Source organism: Candoia aspera, chromosome 7 (genome assembly GCF_035149785.1).
Source record: "Candoia aspera isolate rCanAsp1 chromosome 7, rCanAsp1.hap2, whole genome shotgun sequence".
Classification (NCBI taxonomy): Eukaryota; Metazoa; Chordata; class Lepidosauria; order Squamata; family Boidae; genus Candoia; species Candoia aspera.
In genome coordinates, this window is record NC_086159.1 from 4658549 (window position 1) to 4676876 (window position 18328).

Here is an 18328-nt window from a genome sequence, read left to right on the forward strand (position 1 = left end):
ACAGTGGGTGTTGTCTATGTAGGATTGCATCTTTCTCCAGCAATTATGCGTGTGACAACATCAGATCAAAGTGGCATGATGCTGATGATGAAACACACTAGATTATAATAAACAAAAACCTCACTTGCAAAAGTCATCATCTGTAACTGATAAGCCACACAAAAATAGTATTTATTCATTGTGTTTGTGTTTCTCATGGCAACTAACCAGAAGCCAATGAAATTGAATCCTTGACAGACAAAACGAAATATTTTTTATATAAAGCCTAATTAAACTTTGGAATTTGCTACCACAAGATGTGGTGCTGGCTACCAGCTTGGGTGGGGTCAACAAAGGGTCAGACCAATTCATGGAAGTCATGAGGATCAGTGGCTATTATCCTTGATGGTGGTGGGACTGCCTCTGAAGGCCATCTGCTGGGAGACCGGTGGGCTTCCTTGTGCAGTTGGTTGGCCACTGGGAGAACAGACAACTGGATGGGCCAGGGGTCTGATCCAGCAGGGCACTGCTTATGTTCTCCATCCATAATTTTTCAATTTATAAAAAAATAGAGTCTCCAGCTATGAACAGTCAAGGAAAAAAAATACAGATGAGCAACAATCCTGGATACATTATTATTGGGGCTCTCTAGAACCAGTGAGACTATTAATCATTTGTATCTCAAATGGCAGCATCATCAAGCCAGAACAGATCCACCTAGTTCAGCCACTAAGCCTTAAATCAGGAATTAAACTTGAGCCATGTTAAGAGTTTAATCTGAGCCTGGTTTATCCCTACAAACCATTTACAGTGTCCGGGACTTTTGATCCTGTGCAATGGGTTTTCCTACCATTCAAGATCCAAGAGATAGAAGTCTTCACATATTGGGGGCAAGGGCCAAATTTCCATCCTACTCAGTGCTTATGATCAAGTATCAGTGCCCATCCACCTTTCACTTTTGACACTTAAACCTTGAAGTCCTTAGCCAAGCTCTCTCCAACACTAGCCCATCCATCCTTTTTCCTACCAGATACCTCACCCTCATCAAACGATGGTCCATATTAATAGAAGCACATTTGCTAAAATTCCCAGAGAAGCATATTAATGTCTTTGCAAGATTAAATGAAAACATTATGCATAACTGATTCCAGTAAAAGTAACGTATTCTACAAATGGCTAATACTGCTCTACCATTTTGTTTATGTCCTTAACTAAGGGGGCATCAACAAAATACTTTGCGTTAAGTGCTTCTGTTCAGGTTACTTTACTGCCCTTGTCCAGTTGCAAAACAGCCTAACAAGAGGCTTGGATCAAAGTACAGGTACATCTGAAAGCACATAGCGGTGTCCTACTTCTTTCCATCAAGGTCGAGTAGCTGTGAGGCTTCACTCAGTAAAAGCATCTCTCTCTCTCGGATCCCCAACCTTCTTATGGAATTTTGAGAGCGTGGCACTCTCTCACAAAACGGCTGCCCTCATAAAACCCCATAATGTGGGGTTTCCTATTCATAAAATGGCAGTCAAGATGGCTATGGGGAGAGCCAAAACGCACATTTAGCAGAAAGCAAACCAGCAGGCCTGCTCCACACGACCTTCTTAGTCCTTCAGGGTCCTCCCTGAAACTCCAGCTTAGCTTTGCCTTCCTTCTCTGGGTAGATGGGCAAACATCCAACCAACAAACCAGGCTATAGCCCCCACATCTATTATTTCTTTAAAAGGCCTGCGGGGGGCTGGAACATTCTTTTGTAAAGGGTATTGAGATTGGCACTTTGATTTAAAGCTTGCCCAGTTTCCGCTGTAATGTATTTTTACAAATTAAAAAATGGAAACCGGATGGACCAGGGAGCCTGACGGATGCCAAGGGAGGCGTCCCTTGCACGTTTTGACCACTCAAGGGTAGTTGGATGATCTGGGTAGGTAGAAGCACTATCCATCCACCCACCTACGCTTCCTTCAGTTGAATTTGCTCCTCTTATGGACAACCTGGCCTTTATCCCACCAACCACCCCAGGACCATACATTGCCTAAGATGGAGTTAATTAAAGATGCTAGGCATTCAAAGCTGTTCTCCTTGACATCCCTCTGCATGTTCATCGCAGGCTGGAGCCATGTGTTATGCAGACAGCCTGTAAACAAATGTTCAACCATAGTCCACCCCGAAAGATCAACCAAGTCAAGTTCTTGTTGCAGCACACCATGACTAATAAACGTCATCAGCAGCTAATGCACTTAGTCAGGCCATATGCATCAACTTTATCCCGTAGAAAATGCTAACATTCTGTTCTCTCGGACGTGGTTTTTCCCCGATCCTGCACAATTGTTTCTAAAGCGTCTTCCCAGAAAGCATTAATAAGATTTTCGTAGTTGTGTGTTTTAACGAGCACATGCAGGAATGAGCGTGGTACTTTGTAGCTGTGAAATAATGTCAGAGCTCAACAATTTAGTTATGATCTTCTGTCCAAACAGAGTGTCCAAACATCAGGATCAGATTAATTATGATGCTGTGTTTAAACACATTATTTCTTACGCTGGCAGGAAAGGAAACAGAATAGAGTTATGTATGCCACTGAGGTCCTTTTGCCCAAGAACTGGAAACCCTGGGCACGCTTCCCAATATCTCTCCTTCGTGATTTCCCAAGGCACTGCCCCAGTAATATTAAAGCTTATCTTTCTGACTTTATGGACTAGCAACATGCTTTTTCCTAATGAAATCTGAATGTTTAAAAGCACTGCCCCAAAGTATCCCCCGTTTTGCTGAAGTAATCAGATAATGATAAAAAGGAAACCTACATTAAATATCTACATCAAATATCTTCTTTATTTTACTTCCAGGGAATAGTGCAGTCAAACTATGCCTGAGCTGCAAACAGTGATAACTTTCCTGCTGACAGCAGTAGAATCTAAACATGTTTCACTTTGACTAAACTGACTCTGTGGTGCCTGCTAATGATTGTTGTGTCAATTTCGAGCTGATTCATACATCTTTTTCTCAGTGGATTGTGCCGTATCTTGGAATTCTCAAATGCTGGCTTCCATTCCTCACCAATGTGGTCCAATGTGCAGTTGATAAAACGCCTGCATCTGGACAGAACCACCGAAAATTGGCAAGCCTGCTCAAGACATCCACATCACTCCATCAGAATTAACAGTGGTGCTTTTGTGTGGCAGCACTAAAAGGAACAGGTGGCCAACTGGAGGGGCAACAGAGAGCAGATTTTTATTGCAGAAGTCTGGAGCTTATCCTCTGAATGTCTTTTAAAAGCTAACGCTGTATCCCTTGAAGAGAAGTAATACCCCCAACGAAAGGGGTGGAATAAGGTAGCAAACAACCCATTGGGTAAGGATTCAGCAAGTGATATGGACACCAGAACTGTCAGCAATTCCCTAGCAAAATGCCCTTCAAGGATGTTGGACTTCAGCTTTTATCATTCCCAGCCAACTTGAGAGTCTAAGTCCAAAAACGACACTTGGAGGCTGTCGTTTTGACTTGCTCGTGGAGAATCTGAGAAGGTGAAACCACTGAAACATCAGGCTCAAATCCAGAAATCAAGCACCTAAAGAAGCAACTAGATTCGTGGGACAGAGAATTTAAAGATGTTCGAGGCATGGGCGCCTGTTGTAGCCCCTGGAACAAGGAGGGAAGGTTTTTGACTCTCAAGGGAAACTTGTATCCAGGACCTTTCATTTTAAAAATTTAGCAGGAGCTCAGTGGAAGCCACCAGAGTGTCCAACAGGATATGTTCTCAGATCTGCTCTATTCGTGCAGAGGGAGACTTAAGGACCACTGCTATGCTTTGGGTGCCCAACAAATGCTCATCCCAGCTATGACTCCCAGATGGGTTAGAACTACCACCCAACTCAAGAAAATACAGGAGTTGTAGTCTCAACATATCTTGAGTCAGGAATGATCACACCTCTAAAAATAAGTGGCTTTGTTGACTCACATTCAGTGACTATTAACTGTGCAGACTAACTGCCACACACAAGGAAAAGACCACTTCTACCCCTGCTCTCATCACTCTTCCGGCATCCAGCTGTGGAGCAAATGCTCAGTAAATGCTGGAAATGAAGGGAGAGTTTAGCCCTGTTGCACCTCTGCTTGGGAGGGATGCACATTGACACACTGCCACAAGCAGCTAGAGATGACAACGTTTGGCCTATGGGTTGCACACTACAGCAGCACTGTGAACAACCCAGAAGGTGGGTGGGCTAAATTTGCCACCCACTGGGGCCAGCTTGTGGACCCAACTAATTAAGGTATAATAGAGTCTAACCAGAACATCTCCGGTAGAGGCCATAGGGGTGATCTTAGTCTCACAGCTAGGAGATCTTGAGTCCTACCTTTCTACAAGACTGTTGTGTTCAGAATCAAGGTAAAAGCAAAAAAACACACCTCTACATCAAGCTCAACTCCTGATGACTTCAGGGACATTTCCATGTAGTTTTCCTGGCAACAATACAGGGTGGTGGTGGTTGTTTTAACTTCCTAGTCAAGCTTACTATCCTAGGATTTCCCAGTGATGCCCAGCCTGACCTCTCCTATCTTCTTGAGATCAGCCAAGCTCATTGAGGCTCTGCCACATAATTGGAAGGATGCCTCTGTTTGATGGGCTCCTGGTTCAAGTCCAGCACTAAAGACAGAAAACAGGTCTTAAAGCACTCCTACGCATGTAGCACTTGAGCAACAGACTAAACAGACCGTTCAGACAACCAATTTAGAGGCCTCCCCATCACGATCCCATGCCTTCCATTCCCATTCAAGCTCCAGCCACCATTTCCACCCGTGCATGTAGTCATATAAATCAGCACGTGGACACTGTAGAAACACCTGTCTTCTCTTGCACTGGGGGGCTAAGGGTGGTGGTGATGCATAAAAGGCTCTCTTAATTTCTGAAGGCTTCTGGCTGTCCACTGCTGGAAACCACATCCTAAACCAGGAGAACTCCTGATATGCACTGAAGGCATGAATGAAATGTTCTTTCCCAGCATTGCATGCAAATGTCTTCTAGAAGTCGGTGTGAGGATGGGGAAGTAGCTGTTGATTATACATTCAAATGAAAGAATTTTCATGAGTAATTAATGTGTGTGCATGTGTGCTGTTGTGAGCCGCCCAGAGTTGCTTAAGATGGGCAGCCATATAAATCAAATAAATAAATGAATGTGCATCTGTGAAGTCTGTCTGTCTGTCTGTCTGTCTCTCAGTCGATCGAGCGATCAGAAAATGCACCAGATCTTCCCCTCCCTTGAAAGCAGCTGTGGGTTTTATTAGTAGCAGCAGTAAAAGATTTGCCGTGTCTTCCCAGGAGAAGTCAAGTCACAGTTTCCTTTTAAAGGAAACGGTATAAATCAAAGTGGCACTTTGACTTTGTATTACGATTGTTCTAAAAGGAAAATGGAGCAGAGCCGGGAAAAGTCAGCCTCTCGTTCTCCAAAGGGAAGCTAATAACATTCTTTTTTTATTACTATTTTCATAAAAGTCTAGCTTTCCTGGATGTAAAGTGTGCCCTTAGTTTTGTGCGACATGCAGAACTTCTGGGGAGGAGATGGAAGAAACTCAGGTGTTGGGGAATCTGGTACATAAGAAGCTGCCTCCTGGCTATTGGTCGATCTAGCTGAATATTATCCATCTGATTGGCCGGGATTTTCCAGGCACACAAGCAGATGGGTCTCTCTGACTGCTGGCTTACCTGCTCCAGCCATCCTGACTTGTCTTGGTTGGGGGTCACACTGGGCATTTGGGGGGCATGGCCTGGAAACCCCTTCTCATTTCCAAGATGGCTGCCAAAACAAGGTGTCAGCCTTCCCAGGTAGACCAGACAGGAAATACGACCAGATGAGCTAATTCTACTTTATTGTAAAGCTACATTAACAGAATCTTGCAAGTCTGCAAGTACATCTCTCCCCCCTTGCCTTTATGCTCCAAGAAACTAGGGAGTGTCCCTTCTGAGCCTCTTTCTCCTCCCATTATGCAGCTATGGGCTATGCCCTCTCTTATCTGACTGTTCCCTAGGCAGCATCTCTTCCCCGTCTCCCAAGGTCACTCCCACATACCATTACACAAGGTAACCAATCACAAAGCAAAAAAGTCAGATGAGTCTAACAAGACTGACCATCAAAGCCTGCTTTGTACCCCCTCCCCTTTAAAAAAATAACCAGGCCGTTGCTCTAAAAGCAGTGCCATGAATTTTGGTCTATCCACCATTTAAATTCCCACAATACCCCTTGGGAAGCAATGCTCTGAGGCATTGTGGGCAATCTAAAGGGTGGCCTTCAGCTACCAAGCCTTACAGTTGGCTATCACTAATGCTAGGAAAGCTGGCCAGGGCTCACTGGGCTGCACTGCCAAGGTGCCTTTCAAACTCCTAACCAGGGTAGTGTTCCTCACATCTAGGTTGCAGGAAAAATAAGAGCACATCCGGTGCCACCGGGAAGCCTTTCAAATTCCTTGCCAACCCTTAAGTATGATGGCATAAAAACCCCAGGATTACATGGTATAGCACAGTGTTTCTCAACCTTGACAACTTTAAGATGTGTGGACTTCCAGCTCCCAGACTTCACCTTCCAGCAAGACTGGCTGGGGAATTCTGGGAGTTGAAGTCCACACATCTTAAAGTAGCCAAGGTTGAGGAACACTGGCATAGCATAACCCAACAGGAATGCAGGTAATTTACACTGTGCAGATGACTAGAGACTGAAAATTAACATCACCTCCTTCCGCATATGGACAGCCCACCCTCACCTGAAAAAGGGCTTATATCAAGAAGGGGAGAGAGGCAGAATTTCTGCTTAGAGATGCCCAGCTTCAGCTCTACTCCCCCTCCTCCAGAAAAAAGTAACTCAGCTCCCCCTCTCTCCAATACAATTTAAAGGACTAACTTATTTACCCAAACAGCCTTGTAAGCCTTCCAAAACATTTAGAGAAACAGATGTAGAAACCAAAAAAAAATGTCCTATTTCCTTAGGGCCAAACGACACGGTACACGCAGTCATATGGAAGTTTCCTCCAACTTTTATTTTTCTAATGAAAAGCAGCTTCAGCAGGATGCATGCTTGGATAGGGCACTGGCAAAGAGGAAGGGGCTGCCGAATTTTTTTTTCCCTTGGCCCCATTTATATCCCCTCCTCCTGCCTTTTTTTTTTTCCCCTCAAAGAGGAAAAAACACAGGGGTCCTGATAAGAAAAAACCCAAGTGGGCTGAAAAGACCATGGGAAAAGACATTGGTAAGTACAGGAGAAAATGTCTTTCTTCTTACCCAGTCACCTTCCATTCTAACAGTCAAACCCTGTTAGGCATGAGAATGGCACAAACCCAAGATTAGGTCAGACCCAGGGACCTAGCACTTCCCTTTCTATATCTCCTGACCCAGAGTCTGGTTATGCCCCCTGCTTATTGTGGAATTGGCAATCCGCAGCCTTCATATAAGCCCTAGTCTGATTTTTGCAGTCCCCAAAGCCGCCACACCACATGTCACCAAAGCTAACAACCAAGTCACAGTTTTTCAATGGCACAATGTTGTAGGCCTGGGGCAAAAGGAAAGGTAAAGTGTCCCAAGTGAGGAAACATGGGTCAAAAACACCAGCCCCATTCAGCTCAGTGGTTCTCAGAGAGGCCCCCAGTATTTAAAATCCTCAAATTGTGGCCACCTCGAAAAGGTTTGTTTAACCATGCACTGCGTGGATAATACTATAAAAGCAATCATTTCAAACTCAAATGAGAGAATGGTTTGGGTTGTCAAGACAATTCATAATTACCCCAGGTTATAGGGTTTTCTCTCTCTTTCAAGTCTCTCACTCATTTTATTGCAGAGAAAGATGACATAAAAACACCCAAGTTTTTCAAGAGCAGCTTCTGAAACCTTGCAATGCTCTAACAAACCCACCTTGGAGGACATCCAGTCCACCATCTTTAAGCCCTCAGGACCTTTTCAACTTTTTCAAACAATAAGCTTGAAGACATTACCCCCACCTCTCCCTTTCTCCCAAGCTATCCCTCCCCTCCCATACTTTTCTGCAGCTCCTCCACCTTCAACCACCACCACCCTTGAAGAAAAACCATCCAAGATCGTGACCCTACCTTTCATTTAAAAGCAAAAAATCAAGAACTTTTCGTTTTTAAAAAAGACATATAGAGAGAGACAGAAATGGTACATAACTTGGCAGTCATAGTGAAAAAAGGGGAGTGGGCCCCCTCAAAAACTCTCTTCTGTACAGACAGATAAGACTTTGGGCGGATTGGCCCAGTTCTACTCCCTCCAGAAAGTTCTCCATCTTGGGCTGAGGAAATCAAAAACAGAAGAAAAAGAAGAAGAAGAACATGACAGGGAGGGAGAAAGAAAAGGAGAAAAAGAAGAAGTTAGTGCAGTTTTTGAGATTCAAGTTCAACTTACCAGTCTTCTTTTGGGCTTTATCAGCGGCCGATTTTGCCCATTCATTTTATGATACAATCCACAGGCGTTACAGAGGTAATGCCCTGTGCCATCTCTCCTCCATAGTGGGGTTGAGGTAGCTCCACAGTTTACACACTCCCTGCCTTCTGAAAACAAAAGGGGACACGATTCATTGAGGGACAGCAGAGGGACAGCAAGGGTAGGGAAGTTGGGTTGGAAATGGTTAGAACAGGGCTTTTCCCCACCACCACCAAGCTCAACATTCAGGTCTAACCACCTCTGGTCAAAAAGCCAGAGGTGTTAGAAGTCAGTAAGACATCATTAAATCACAGGGATTGATTTATTACATTTCTATACCGCTGCATCTCGGGACCCTTGGCAGTTCACAACCACGATAAAATGCAAAAATAAAATAAAATGGCTGTCTTCCCCCCACACATACACAATTAAAACCATAAGCCTAAAACACATTGACGTGAGAGAACAAGAGCTGTGTAGCAATTCAAAGGGGAATCCCAGGAAAACACCATTGGTGCTCTGACAGGTGTAACAGTGTAGACACCCACACACACACTGAAACACCTTTCCCCCTTTGAATTCAGATCATGGCACCATCTAGCAACGACATCTCTCTCTTTCTTCAACAGGGTAGGATTATTTTCTGAGTAAGTCTGCCTAGAACTGTAGAGCCGTTGAGAAATTCTGAAGTTGATTTCACATCAATACAAGCCTACTCAAAAGTATGTCCCATTGAGTTCAAATGTTGAAAAGATGTTGCATAGTGCAACAATCAACTTCCATGGATTTTCATTCATCTGGTTAACACTGCATATATTTGCCAGTGAATGGAGCACTGGCTCAGATCGAGATTTGATCATTCTCAGAATCAGTAAACCTACCAAATTCGAAAGGAACTTGCATCAGCCTTGACCAACTTAACTTTGAGTTCAGTGGGTTTGTTTCACTGCATAACTAACATTATGAGTGCTTTCCTTTTTGGACAAATGGTGTGTCACGTCTGTTACAACCTTAAAATAATCTAAACTTCTTCCAGACTGAAACCCTGACACCTACAGCTTTAGCAGTAAAACTAATTAACAACAATTTATAACTATAAATTGTACAGCTGAGCAAAGAGACATGCTGCTTCATTATTGAGGAACTATACTTTAGCCAAGGGAGAGATTCTATTAATTAATTAACCCAGCCAATTAAATGTTGCAGCTCCATAAATGATTAGAACCTTTTATTTTGAGAAGACTGTTAGTATAATAAAGCTAATGTCCTACTTAGTTTTGTGCATTTACTCAGAAGTTCATCCTCTCAAATTCAGCAAGACAATCCCTTAACAAAAAGGTTTATTGACCTACTATTCTCTTTTTTTTTCCATCCCATAACCACTGAACTGTCCAGACAGGAGTAAAAGATTTAACAACATGTACAAAAATCTAGCAATTTGAAATAACCAGTTTGAATGAACTAGTCATGTACATACAAACTGGTTAGGACTGAATGACCGTCAATAGTTGATCCCCCATTCCCTGAATTTATGAAAAGCAGCAATAATCTAGATGATGATATACTGTATATATATATGCTTTCTAACATGTAAAGTCATGCAGCTGTAAAGAGAGGTGAAAATATATGGCAATACTGATAAATTTTCACAGGCTGGCTGTCTTCATACAAACCTCTTGACAAAACCCATTAAAGCAGATGCAGTTGCACAAGAAGTTAACCTTGGTTTATGATAGCCTTGGTTACACATCTGTAATTTAGTGTGGTGTGCAAACCAGGTCTGTTGCTTAAGTCAGTGCTTCCCAAACTTCTCCTTCATTACCCAAAACTGCTTATCAGAGAGTCCTTTTTACCCAAGGTAGGTAAAACACTTTAAGTCAATTTAAATGTCGCTGTTGTGCATGGATAATGGGTTCATGTGGTGTTACCCAAAGAAAAACCACTTTTGCCCAATTTGGGGTAATTTAACCAGGTTTAGGAAGCACTGGTTTAACTTATGGGCCAGTATACTGCAGGAATCCAGAAACTGTTATTTCAGTAGCCAAGTTCAGGGTGTACTAGAAGCAGAGCCAATGGATCTCAATGTTCTCTGTTAATTTCGGTAATTTAAAGTGTTAAAGGTTAACTAAGTTATTTATAGGCATTTGATCCAGGTGCACACTCTTTAAGCATGAAAAAGCTCAGGTCCAACCCACTGCTTTTTTTTTTCTCGTATAGTTAGGCAACTGTAGATCATGCATCTATTAATATTTACTTTTTAAAATAAAAAAGTCAGCAGAAAGAGGCCAGTTTGGTGTAAGTAAATATCCATGGCCAGACAAATTATACCTATTAAAATTAACCCATGCCAGAAAGTGCCCACCCAGACCTCTAACAATTCCCGTATGGAAACTATTTCCCATTCATAGAATCAGCCATTCCTGCCATTTATCCAGAATCTGCCAACCTGTAACCTGTTCCATATTCCAGGCCCTGAACTCTGGGATGAAAGAGATGATCTTCACTGAAGCTGATTTTTCTGAAGTCTAAACATATCCCGTTCGTTCAACCACTCCTTGTCTAACTCAGATTCCAGTCTGCCCATCATCATTATTGTCCTGCTTGGAACCTGTCCCAGTTTCCTTGAAAACTTCCTAAAATAGGATTTCCAGAACAAACACAACACTCGAGGTATCCTCTGACCAAACCAAGGGGAGCTTTTGTGTCCTGTGATACTTCTCTTGATGTCACTTTTGTAGGAGCCATGATCAACACAATCAACCACAAAGCCAGGTCCCATTTCACGTGTACTACAGGTAGTCCTCACTTAACAACCATTCGTTTAGTGATGGTTCAGACTTACGATGGTAAATCTGGTAAAGTCTGGAAAACTGACTTGCAACCGGTCCTCACACTTACGACCATCGCAGTATTCCCCTGGTCACTTGATCACGATTTGGGCACTTGGCAACTGGTTCACATTTATGGCCATCACAGCATCCCGTGATCATGTGGCCACCATTTTTGACCTTCCCGGCCGGCTTCTGGCAAGCACACTCAGTGGGGAACCAGGGGATTCACTTAACAACCACATGGTTTGCTTAACAACCATGGTGATTCACTTAATGGCCATTGCAAAAAAGGTCATAAAGTTGGGTCAGATTTGCTTAATGACCGCTTCTCCTAGCCACCAAAATTCCAGTCCCAATTGTGGTCGTTAAGCGAGGACTACCTGTATTACCACGTGTTCTTCAGCTGATATTTGTACTTTCGGATCCTTCCCCCACCTGTATCTAAATATGACCTAAATATGTTCTGGCAACCTCTTTTTCTGCCTTCAGATCTTCCTCAGCCTATAACAAGATTATCCTGACCTTAGCAACACTACTGTCAAATGAAGGGGGGGAAAGTACTTTTTCCCCCTTCATCTGACACCATCTGTGGGTAGCCTCAAAGTGGGTCAGATCTGGTAAACTTTGCCACCTCTAAAGACTGCAGTGACTGGAAACAAAGGCAGGAAAAAGAATGACAATGGGGACAGCTAACTTCATGCCAGGGCACTTTGCTACCAATCTGAGAAAGGCTGGAGAGCACTTTGATTTAACAGCAGAACCCGGATCTTTGCTTTACTTTTCCCAGGCAAAAAACACAGCATCCATCTCTGCTAAGGTCCCCTTCCTCTTCTCAAAATCCCACTGGCACTTCTGATAGCACCTTTTCCTCCGTTGATCTGGGTGCAGATAGCAGCGTCCCAGAAAACAAACAGGCTCCCTAATCAGCTGCCCCTGTGCTATAATTAACACCTCAGTGAATTAAACCATGAGACACTCTTAATAAGGTGTTCTGAACTTTCTAACACGCTAAGCTTCTACAGTGTTCCTGAAATGAGTATGTACATTTTTATAATGTCATTATTTTCCCCTGTTCCTGTTGAAATTTAGATTAGAAGTTCCTCAGAATAAAAAGGTGTCTCTCTCTTTTTCCCCCCTCTCTAATCTCATTCTGTAATACATTTTTATAATGATGCTGATACAGAACAAATGTAACGATGATGGTATAATATTTTTATTGCTGCTCCTGCAGTAATACATCTCGCCATTTCCCTAGGTAGCTTTCTCGGTGCAGCATTAAATTATGACACTCAGACCATTTTTAGACCATAAGGAGGAGTGATGCTGCCCTTCATAATCTAGCATCATGACCACAGCTTAAAGGCCAGACACCATTTTTTTTTCTACCTTGAATAGATGTATTCCAGCTAGATGACTTATTTGAAAAGCAGCTTCGCTGGGGACACATTTTTTATGCAAAATCATGGGGTTTGGGGGTGGGGTGTGGATAAGCAGCCATTGTACTCAGCCTTTAATCTCCATCAACCCAGCCATATTTTATTGCATCTCATCCTGTTTTCTGTGGACCAATCTACCTCCTATAAACCTGAAACTTATTTACAGATTAAAAGTGTACTTTTCCTACGGACCACTTCATCCTGAGGGAGGCCACCCCCTCCTCCGTTTCTTCAGCTGTTTAAAAGGCAAACTTGCAAAAACAATAGCATAAAGCAACTAGATCAAACCAGAACTTCATGCAAGGACTTATCTTCCCTGCATACTAATTAATATAAATAACTTGAACTTTGCAAACTTCAGCAGCAGATGTTAAAGGCAGGACCAATAAAGCCCAGGCAGTTTTCACATGCAAGATTAAACAGCACTTATTGGTGCCACATGTTGATGTTGTTAATAGATGCAGAAAAATGTATACATTCTAATGTCGGTTTTATATTTGCATTACCAACCAATTGGTGTGCAAAAGTGCCTGCACTTGATTCAGGCCAATACTAAGTATCTTCCGGGGGGGTGGGTCTTTGACACACATTCAGGAAGAAAGGAGGGAAAACATTTTTGGAAATGCATATGCTAGTAATTGTTTTTTCTTTGAACCTGGGTCAAAGGAGCCAAGGCTTCTAAACTAATGCCTAATCTAATCCTATGTCACGTTAACTCAAAAGTAAACTTCATTGTGCTTTTACTGGCTTCTCAGGATGTTTAAATCTGCATCCTTTGTGGGCAAACTTCTAAACTGATGGAAAGCATCTTAAATAAGGCCCAGTCCCTACCAGAAGGCAACACTTGAAAATCACCATTCAGTCTTAATACAAAGTAATTAAAATAAGAATGTTTCCCGTGAGTATATACAATATTCCCCAACCAGATGCCCAAGACAATTCCACATTAGGTAGAGCAGTGCTTCTCTACCTTGGCAATTTGAAGATGTGTGGGCTTCAACTCGCAGAATCCCCCAGCCAGCATTCAAGGGCTTCAACGCCCAGAATTCCCCAGCTAGCATGTCGACAGATCATGATTCTGATCATGTAAACCCAGACTGAGGAAACTGTCAGGCCAGACTGATTAATTTAATTATATCCTTTTGTAATTCAGGGTTGCCTTGGTTAGTACAGGGGAAAATGGGCTGAGATTGGTTTTGTAACTATTTCAGAAAAGGCTGATGTATTTTTTTTTAACGTTGGGGACAGAGGAAAGCATACCTCCATGTCCTGAATGTTTGTTATCAAAATTCAGCAATGCAATTTGGCAGGGGGGAAAAGGGGGGGCAGGGGGGCACCTGTGGGCCAGAGATAGAGATCCCCCACCTCCCACCTTGAAATATAAGAAGAGCCCTCTTAAAGCTGAAAAGCCAGCATGTAGCGTGGTGCTGAACGAGCTGGACCGGGAGAGGAGACACCCGGGTTGCTAGTCCCCAAGTAGCCACGGATGATCCTTGGGTGTCTCTTGGATATTCTCCCTTGGCCCAGCCTATCTCACAGGGTTGTTGTTATGGGAGAAAAAAAATAGGATGAGGGTGCTAGATGGACCACCTTGAGCTCCTGGGAAAAAGGCAGGCTGTTAAATCAATCAATCAATCAATCAATCACAAAAACCAAGGTCTCCCTCCAAGATTCTCTAATGTGGTGCTTCCATAGATAGGTTAAAATCCAGCGCACCTAAAATGCAGACAACTAATATAGTCCAATATCCTGTTACCCACAGAGGCGCCCCTCCTTCGCCATTGCTTCGCAGCTCTTCAACCATCGAGGTGGCTTCCCAACATTCAAAAGCTCAACTAAAACACCGATACAGTGAAAACTGGCCCATGCCTCTGAAACTCCGAAAATACTCTTTAGCCAAGCAGGTGGACTCCCTACAGAAGCTCACTCCCATCTTCATCAACAGGACTGTCCGTATCCCTTTGAAATGCCGACAGTGTGGATAGATCCCCTAAACACCCCAGGTTTAAAAACAAGGCTCGTGTCAAGCTTAACAAATCACAGGAAAGGCTTGAAGAATCTGGCTTCAGCCATTCTTCCCAACACCTTAATCGGAGCTCCGTTCTGGGTCATGTGACCAGGAGGATGGAGGGAGAGGGCTTAGAGTGGAACAATCAGCAATATTCTGGGCCATTGCCCAACTGGGCTGCACTGGGGAATTTGGGGAGGGGGGATTTCTTTCCCCAAAGCCCCAGCCAGACCCAAGGCATTTTCAAACTCAATCTTTCTTTTGCCAGCTTCTCTGCCCACCCCAAATATGGCCCCATTCTGTCAAATGCAACTTGGAGGCCCACAAGCAGACACAAAATCGTTATTCTTCCTCCCTTGTCACTCCCAAGGAAAGTATACTTGAGACTTGTTTGCTGATTCTTGTAGAGCATGCAGCTTTCGGGACTAATGGCCACCACAAGTTCAACCCTCCATGAACACATCTGTCCCTCCTTGACCACTGTTTACTTTGACAGTCTTCACTACACTGGATAGCAATGCATTAATGCATTCAACAGCTTGAGTTATAGAAAGGAACACATCCTTTTATCGGCCCTGAATTTGCCTGGATTGAATTCCAACAGATGATCCCAGCACTCTCTATCCGCATCCTCCATGCTATGGGTAATTCCATGCGCCTCTTGCATTGCCTTCCAGTTATGTAAAATCCTTTTGATCAGCTGCAGGTTTTCCAGCTCAGTCCTATGCATGTTGACTCGGAGTAACTTGCTCATAAGTAAACACGCATAGGTTCATTTGTTCCACCGAATCGTTCATGATCCATTGGGAGCCAATGTTAACTAGCAGAGCTTTCAAATGACAGCCCTTCTTTCTTATTTTAATCATAAGAGTGTTTATATGTTCGTAAGAAATGAAAAAGGAAGTCTGAATGTTGATCTTTCCTTCAAACAGTAAATAATTCTCTTGAGCTGAGGTTAACCCTCTCAACTCAAATTTATTTCAGCTGATTTCTTTTTATTAGCCAAACAAATCTGATTGATCCTATGGAAGTTCAGCTGTTTTTCTTAAAACTGGCTGGGAGTTTATTGGTTTATAATTTTTTTCTTTTATTGTATATAATAATAAAATATTATTTATATATTAATAAAATATTAATATTTTATTGGGCCTTTAATTTAGATTAAAGCATTTCAGCAACTTCAACTTTTTCCAGTATTTTATCATTAATATTTTATTTCCATTTTACTCTTATTTTAATATTTTTATTACCTTAAGGATTGCAATTATACCTTTTACTCCACCTGTGCATGTGTTTAATCTTTGTTTCTTGGTTCTTAATTTTTCTTGTATTTTATCATTTCTCTTATGAAATTGTTCGAATGACTGGTAAATAATTATAATGAATTTGATATTTTTTAACAGAAAATAATGTGAAGTTTTCTGAAGTTTTCTTATACCTTGTTTGAGGAAGTGGGAAGAACCTAAAAAGGAAGGATCATTATAGGCAAGTTCTTTGTTTAAAACAAAAGGTCCCAATTTATCTATTAAAAGGCAGGCAGATAATCAATTACAGGAAAAAAATAACAATCTGTATTTCTATTAATGACTTGGAGGAAAAGGTAGATAGAAAGCTTCAACAGAAGAGATTATTTGTAGAAAGCTTACCAAGTTTGCAAATGACCCAAAATTGGGTGGGATGCCTAATGCTCAGCAAGGCATAAATAAAAATCAAAAATGATCTCAACAGATTAAAGAAATGGGCTGAAGAACTAAATTTATCTGAGACAAGTACAAGGTTCTTCACTTAGGAAATAGAAATTAAATGCACAAGTTACAGGAATATGAGGCAGAAGTGTGATGTGGTTGCAAAATGTAGTTTTTGCTTACATCAGCAAATCATATGAAGTAATTGCTCTACTTTATTCTTCTTGGGTTAGACCCTACCTCAGGTTCTGGGCACCATACATAGAGAAGGCTTCAGAGAAACTGGGACAGGTTCAAAAAACGGGCAGTGATTAGAGAGTAAGAAACCGTGTCCTACAAAAAGAAGTCAAAGGACCTGGATTGGTTAGCCTTGAGAAGACAGGGTAGAACTTAAAGGTTGCCACCTACAAGCAAGGTAGGGAAACCTGCAGCGCATGGCTGCTGCAATTCCTTTCAATTTCTTTACCAGCAGTGGCCAGAATAGGCACCTTTACTCTTTTTCCTCTGCAGATGGGAAGCAGTGTCAAGGAAGACATATACTGACAGCAGAATCAAGGTACATTGTCAAGGTACAGGACAAAATAATAATGTTCTGGTGCTCACATCAGGAGACCATGGACCAGCTGAAACACATGTCTTAATAGTGCTACCTTCTACCTTGGCCAATGTTCTGCCAGTAAGGACACAGACCATTTCTTTCATCTTCCCCACCCCAAATGAGGAGTGCCACATCTCTTCTCAGCAACTTAAAACAGAAGACCGGTCTCCAACTAGCCCCTTCCGCTCAACAGGCAACTAAGATGCAAGATACAGTAACTCTTTTACCTATACTGTAGTTCCATGTACGCGCCTTGCACACCCGCTTTATTTATGAGATCATTTCCCCCTTTGGTCGAAGGGGTTAGGCTTGGTAAGTAAGGCTGAAAATACAACGGGCCGTGCTATACTCTAGCGACTGGGGAGAGATGGCTCTATCCAGAACAACCATTCCTGAAGATGAATGCAGAATTCAATTCTTAGCATATCCTTAGCCTGGGAATTTGTTTTCACTGTTAGCAGCAGAGCTCACACCCAAATCTATTCATATTTCCCCTCAGGCTTTCTTTTATTCAGCAGCCTGAACTGGAAGGGTGAAAGAAGGGATTTTCCTTGTCACTATTATTAAACTACTGGGAGTTGGAAACTGCTTGATTTGTCACAAATCATTCAGAAAACTAAGACACCATCCTCGTTGACCTTGTGCCAACCCCAGCATCTAAAAACTTCCCTCTTGACTTCCCTCTTCTCTCCATTCATCTCCTTTTGCAGGTCATCCTCTTCCAAATATCTTGCCCAAAGAGATTTCCCCCTGCAACAGAATTTACTTGGCCCCATTCCTGAAAAGAGGAGTCCACAAGCTGATCCCCCACCCCAGAGGTCTTCCAAAACAGTCAAATTGACATTCTGTTAACATGATAGAACGGGAGGAATATTAAACAGTCATAGACTTAAGGCATTAACTGTATTTCCAACATCACAATGAAACTTTGATTTTGGCCTACATTCTGGAGGGCGGTCAGACCCTTGCCACTTAAAATTTAATATCTACATGAGGCCGTTGGGGGAGGTGATCCGACGGTTTGGGGTGAGGTATCATCAATATGCTGACGATACCCAGCTTTATATCTCCACCCTGGGATGTCTGAGTGATGCCGTGGATGTCCTGTCCCAGTGCCTGGAGGCCGTAAGGGCCTGGATGGGGCGCAATGGGCTCTGGCTCAACCCAAGCAAGACTGAGTGGCTTTGGGTTTGTGGGCCTCCAGTTGACAAGGTCCTTCCATCATTGGTCCTGGATGGGGTCGCACTGCCCCAGACAGACCTGGTGCGCAATCTGGGGGTCCTCATAGACTCACGGCTCCTGCTGGAAGAGCAGGTGGCAGCCGTGGCTAGGAGGGCCTTTGCACACCTTCGGGTTGTGCGCCAGTTGCGTCCATTCCTGGACCAGG

General features: G+C 42.9%; 1 protein-coding gene across 2 annotated transcripts in view; it reads right to left on the bottom strand.

The window, feature by feature from the left end:
* The window catches only part of GATA3 (GATA binding protein 3), a 53203-nt gene that overhangs the window by 4184 nt on the left and 30691 nt on the right, over window positions 1-18328 (bottom strand). The window contains exon 3 of one of the 2 annotated variants that reach the window (XM_063308574.1): window positions 8366-8508. In XM_063308574.1, the coding sequence (XP_063164644.1) occupies window positions 8366-8508 (143 nt within the window). Of the gene's footprint in view, window positions 1-8365; window positions 8512-18328 lie in introns of both variants that reach the window. The other variant, XM_063308573.1, reaches the window with a different exon arrangement.